The sequence below is a fragment of the Rhincodon typus genome, chromosome 1 (assembly GCF_021869965.1).
Source record: "Rhincodon typus isolate 14 chromosome 1, sRhiTyp1.1, whole genome shotgun sequence".
Classification (NCBI taxonomy): Eukaryota; Metazoa; Chordata; class Chondrichthyes; order Orectolobiformes; family Rhincodontidae; genus Rhincodon; species Rhincodon typus.
Genome location: NC_063332.1, coordinates 176933144 through 176939660, shown reverse-complemented (window position 1 = coordinate 176939660; position 6517 = coordinate 176933144). Strand labels below are relative to the sequence as shown.

At 47.8% G+C, this 6517-nt stretch overlaps 1 protein-coding gene across 1 annotated transcript in view; it reads left to right on the top strand.

Annotated features, from left to right (window-relative positions):
• The window catches only part of LOC109938062 (sodium/hydrogen exchanger 9B2-like), a 109856-nt gene that overhangs the window by 89450 nt on the left and 13889 nt on the right, over positions 1-6517 (top strand). Inside the window, exons 10-11 of the mRNA XM_048613452.1 lie at positions 1484-1659; positions 6328-6464. Coding sequence (XP_048469409.1) covers positions 1484-1659; positions 6328-6464 — 313 coding nt within the window. The remainder of the gene's footprint in view (positions 1-1483; positions 1660-6327; positions 6465-6517) is intronic.

Below are 6517 nucleotides of genomic sequence, written 5' to 3'. Positions count from 1 at the left end.
TATATTTTCTAAATTCTCCAGCACTTCCTCTTCTATAATGTGAATTACTTTCAAAACATCATTATTCATTTCCCTGAATTTTCTAGCCTCCATTTCTTTCTCTACAGTAAAAACTGACATGAAACATTCATTTAATATATCTCCCATCTCCTGAGATGCAACATAAAGATGACCCCTTTAATCTTTAAGGGGCCTTACTCTCTCTCTAGTTAGTATCTTGCTCTTAATATACTTATAGAAAATCTTTGGATTATCCTTAACCTTATTTGCCAAGGCTATCTCATATCCCCTCTTTGCCTTCCTGAGCCTCTTAAGAATGCCCCCACACTCTTTATACAGTTCAAGAGATTCATTTGAACTCAGTTGTCTATATTTAATATATCATTGCTTTTTATTCTTGACTAGAACCTCAATATCTTTATTCATCCATTGTTCTCTAATCCTACCAGCCTTACCATTCACTCTAACAGGAGCATAATGACTCTGAACTCCTATCATCACAATTTTGAAAGCGTCCCACTTACCAGACGTTCCTTTATCTGCGAACAGTCAATTCCTATTAAAATTTGCCTTACTCCAATTAAAAATTTTAATTTTATGCAAGGCTTATCCTTTTCCATAATTATTTTAAAACAAATAGAATTATGATCACTAGACCTAAAGTGTTCCCCTACTATCACTTCAGTCACATGCCCTAAGTTTTGTTCTTTCTCTAGTAGGAACGTGTACATATTGATAAAGAAAATTTTCTTGAACATATTTAACAAATTCTTCACCATCCAAATCTTTTACACTATGGCAGTCCCAGTCAATGTTTGGAAAATTAAAATCACCTACTATTACAACCTTATTATTCTTACATATATTAAGATTTCTCTATATGTTTGTTCCTCAATTTCTATCTGACTATTGGAGTGTCTATAGTACAATCTCATCAAGGTGGTCATTCCTTTTTTATTTCTAATTTCAACCCATATATTTTCACTGGACAATTTTTCAGAAATATATTCTCTAGTTACACCAGTAATGTTTTCCTTAACCAAAAATGGCAGACCCCTCTTCTTTTGCTTCTCTTTCTATCTTTGCTATAGCATCTGAAAAAGCTGGATAGATAGATCTGAAAAATAAATTAAAAAATAGAAGTGAAGGAGTCATTTGACACTGTACGAAATCTCCTTTATCTGATCTGGTGCTATATTTTGTTTTATAATACTCCTATGAACTGCTTTGTGTTAGGGGCACTAGGTACATGCACATCATTGTTGAATGTAAGAAAATTCAGTACTCTTATTCATTGCCTTAAAATTCTCTTAAGATAACCATGTATGTCTATGATAGAGCAGTGAAAAGTTTTCAGCCTTACTGAAATTAAATCAATTTCCCAAGTACACTTGTGCTATTGTAATTTAAAATAAATTTAATCTTCACAGTCTATGTATTTATATCTTGTTATTCCTCTGTGTTCTGTAATTTCTGTTACCAGGTTTGTGATGGGAGCTGTATCACCTGCTGTAGTTGTCCCATGCATGTTGATGCTTCAGAAGGATCTCTATGGTGTTGACAAGGGAATCCCAACACTACTTATGGCTGCAGGCAGCTTTGATGATATCTTGGCTATTACAGGTTTCAATACATGTCTTGGGATAGCCTTTTCATCAGGTGAGCTTTAGAATTGAAATGTATAAACTGCTGCCCCCAAACTCACGCTGTCTGGCTCTCGAAGCCTAAGCATACCCAATATTTTTGATCATGTTTTTTCTCTATTTGCTAGTATGACCTTTATTCACGTTTTCTCAAAACTGGTAATTGGAATTATTGTTTCTAATATTGTTACTTAATTGGTGGCTATTTTAAAAATCAAATACCAGATTCTTCTCAGCAACTTGGGACATATGTAACTAAATGCAGGCACTGATTTAAGGCTAGAAATTCATGTGCTCTGTTTTTTGACACAATCATCATGATTGTCTTGCTTACGTTGGTTCCCTTTGATTTGGACAGCACGCAGATTTGATGTATTCCAACTCATTTACATGATCACAGTTCGTAGCTCACAATGTTAACTTCACATTATCTGTCTGTTGCTTCTGTGCATAGTGGTGGATAAAGCAGTATTACGCAGATACCATAGACAACAAGGTGCAGGGCTGGATGAACACAGCAGGCCAAGCAGCATCATAGGAGCAGAAAGGCTGACGTTTCGGGCCTAGACCCTTCATCAGAAAAAGGGGAGGGGAAGGGGGTTCTGAAATAAATAGGGAGAGAGTGGGAGGCGGATAGAAGATGGATAGAGGAGAAGATAGGTGGAGAGGAAACAAACAGGTCGAAGAGGCGGGGATGGAGCCAGTAAAGGTGAGTGGAGGTGGGGAGTTAGGGAGGGGATAGGTCAGTCCAGGGAGGACGGACAGGTCAAGGGGATGGGATGAGGTTAGTAGGTAGGAGATGGGGGTGCGGCTTGAGGTGGGAGGAGGGGTAGGTCGGAGGAAGAACAGGTTAGGGAGGCAGGGACGAGCTGGACTGGTTTTGGGATGCAGTAGGGGGAGGGGAGATTTTGAAGCTTGTGAAATCCACATTGATACCATTGGGCTGCAGGGTTCCCAAGCGGAATATGAGTTGCTGTTCCTGCAACCTTCAGGTGGCATCGTTGTGGCACTGCAGGAGGCCCAGGATGGACATGTCGTCTGAGGAATGGGAGGGGGAGTTGAAATGGTTCGCAACTGGGAGGTGCAGTTGTTTATTGCGAACCGAGCGTAGGTGTTCTGCAAAGCGGTCCCCGAGCCTCCGCTTGGTTTCCCCGATGTAGAGGAGGCCACACCGGGTACAGCGGATGCAGTATACCACATTGGCAGATGTGCAGGTGAACATCTGCTTGATGTGGAAAGTCTTCTTGGGGCCTGGGATAGGGGTGAGGGAGGAGGTATGGGGACAGGTGTAGCACTTCCTGCGGTTGCAGGGAAAAGTGCCGGGTGTGGTGGGGCTGGAGGGGAGTGTGGAGCTGACAAGGGAGTCATGGAGAGAGTGGTCCCTCCGGAAAGCAGATAAAGGTCGGGAGGGAAAGATGTCTTTGGTGGTGGGGTCGGATTGCAGATAACGCCATCGCTGCCGATGCCACCGCCTCCATTTCCGAGACCAACACCACCGCCACTGAAGTCGTGCCTACCGTCACCGCTACTGCGGCTGCTTACCCCGCTCCCCCCACCTCTGACGCTGCTCCGCCCATCACCGACGCGGACGCACCTCCACCCACCGCCGGCGCAACTCCGCCCACAGCCGACGCCGATGTCGCTCCTCCCACAGCCTCCACAGCCAGCAGCTCCAGAGGGGACAATAGCACCCAGCCCTGCCGAGTCTTCACCATCCCCCCAGACCTCCCCCTTACTCAGGACGAACGGTCAGTCCTCAGTAAAGGGCTCACCTTTGTCCCCCTCCACCCACACATCAACGAATACCGCTCACGCTTGGACATAGAGCAGTTTTTCCGCCGCCTCCGCCTCCACACTTACTTCTTCAACCGCGAGCCTAACCCTCCCTCTACTGACCCCTTCTCCTGCTTCCAACACACCCCCTCCTCCTGGACACCACCCCAAGGCCTCCTACCCTCCCTCGACCTCTTCATCTCCAACTGCCGTCGAGACATCGATCGCCTCAACCTCTCCACCCCTCTCACCCACTCCAACCTCGCCCCCGCAGAACGTGCAGCCCTCCGCTCCAATCCCAACCTCACCATAAAACCCGCGGACAAGGGAGGCGCAGTTGTAGTATGGCGCACTGACCTCTACATCGCCGAGGCCAGACGCCAACTCTCCAACACCTCGTCTTACCGCCCCCTTGATCGTGACCCCACCACCCCTGAGCACCAAACCATCATCTCCCAAACCCTCCACAATCTCATCACCTCAGGTGACCTTCCACCCACGGCCTCCAACCTCATCGTTCCCCAACCCCGCACCACCTGCTTCAATCTCCTTCCCAAAATCCACAAACCTGAATGCCCTGGTCGACCCATTGTCTCCGCCTGCTCCTGCCCCACCGAACTTATCTCCAACTATCTGGACTCCATTTTCTCCCCCTTGGTCCAGGAACTCCCTACCTATGTCCGTGACACCACCCACACCCTCCACCTCCTCCAGAACTTCCAATTCCCCGGTCCCCAACACCTCATCTTTACCATGGACGTCCAGTCCCTCTACACCAGCATTCCCCATACAGATGGCCTAAAGGTCCTCCGCTTCTTCCTGTCCCGCAGGCCCGACCAGTCCCCCTCCACTGACACCCTCATCCGCTTAGCTGAACTCGTCCTCACCCTCAACAACTTCTCTTTCAATTCCTCCCACTTCCTACAGACAAAGGGGGTGGCCATGGGTACCCGCATGGGCCCAAGCTACGCCTGCCTCTTTGTAGGTTACGTGAAACAATCCCTCTTCCGTACCTACACTGGCCCTAAACCCCACCTCTTCCTCCGTTACATTGATGACTGTATCGGCGTCGCCTCGTGCTCCCACGAGGAGCTCGAACAGTTCATCCACTTCACCAACACCTTCCACCCCAACCTTAAGTTTACCTGGACCATCTCTAATACCTCTCTCTCCTTCCTGGACCTCTCTGTCTCCATCTTGGGCAACCACCTAGAAACCGATATTCATTTCAAGCCCACCGACTCCCACAGCTACCTAGAATACACCTCCTCCCACCCACCTTCCTGCAAAAATGCCATCCCCTATTCCCAATTCCTTCGCCTCCGCCGCATCTGCTCCCAGGATGAGGCATTCCATTCCCGTACATCTCAGTTGTCCTCGTTTTTCAAGGACCGTAACTTCCCCCCCTAAGTGGTCGAGAACGCCCTCAACCGTGTCTCCCACATCTCCCGCAACTCATTCCTCACACCCCGTCCATGCAATAAGAACCAAAAAAGAATCCCCCTCGTCCTCACGTACCACCCCACCAACCTCCGGATCCAACGCATCATCCTCCGACACTTCCGCCATCTGCAATCCGACCCCACCACCAAAGACATCTTTCCCTCCCCACCCTTATCTGCTTTCCGGAGGGACCACTCTCTCCGTGACTCCCTTGTCCGCTCCACACTCCCCTCCAGCCCCACCACACCCGGCACTTTTCCCTGCAACCGCAGGAAGTGCTACACCTGCCCCCATACCTCCTCCCTCACCCCTATCCCAGGCCCCAAGAAGACTTTCCACATCAAGCAGATGTTCACCTGCACATCTGCCAATGTGGTATACTGCATCCGCTGTACCCGTTGTGGCCTCCTCTACGTTGGGGAAACCAAGCGGAGACTCGGGGACCGCTTTGCAGAATACCTACGCTCGGTTCGCAATAAACAACTGCACCTCCCAGTCGCGAACCATTTCAACTCCCCCTCCCATTCCTCAGACGACATGTCCATCCTGGGCCTCCTGCAGTGCCACAACGATGCCACCTGAAGGTTGCAGGAACAACAACTCATATTCCGCTTGGGAACGCTGCAGCCCAATGGTATCAATGTGGATTTCACAAGCTTCAAAATCTCCCCTCCCCTAACGCATCCCAAAACCAGTCCAGCTCGTCCCTGCCTCCCTAACCTGTTCTTCCTCCCACCTATCCCCTCCTCCCACCTCAAGCCACATCCCCGTCTCCTACCTACTAACCTCATCCCGCCCCCTTGACCTGTCCGTCCTCCCTGGACTGATCTATCCCCTCCCTAACTCCCCACCTACACTCACCTTTACTGGCTCCATCCCCGCCTCTTCGACCTGATGGTTTCCTCTCCACCTATCCTCTCGTCTATCCATCTTCTATCCGCCTCCCCCTCTCTCCCTATTTATTTCAGAACCCCCTTCCCCTCCCCCATTTCTGATGAAGGGTCTAGGCCCGAAACGTCAGCCTTTCTGCTTCTATGATGTGTTCATCCAGCTCTGCACCTTGTTGTCTCAAAGTACTCTAGATGTAGTCTCATCAATGCCGTGTATAACTGAAGCATAACCTCCTTACTTTATTCAATTCCCCTCATAATAAACATGAACATACTATTAGCTCTCCTAATTACTTGCTGTACCTATGCATTGGTATGATCATGGGGAGTCTCAGTATATGGTATTGCTGACATAAATTTCCAGGGTGATACAGTGGGAGATTTTTTTTGGCACTGGGTATGACCTCTCATCATTAGGAGCTTTGAGGTGGGTATAGATTATGAGAGTTTTAGATGTAGTCAAATTGTTTATCGCTGTTAACTTGGGGATCAGTCTGAAAAATATTTTGTGCCTGTTCATTTTTGCTTATACTTTTGTATCAAATTTACTGAAACTAAATACCATGTTTTTATTCTAGGACTTGGGATTGCAACTCTGAGCATTGCTCTTGTAGTCAGAATCTTGGTAACATTCCTCATGGTACACTTCTCAGGATTTAACATAAAGGAAAGAATATTTATTTCTTTGGCCTGGATCCCTAAAGCCACAGTTCAGGTCGGTGTCTAAAAGTGATTTGTAGCTTTACTGATCGGTATTATCTGTCTGTA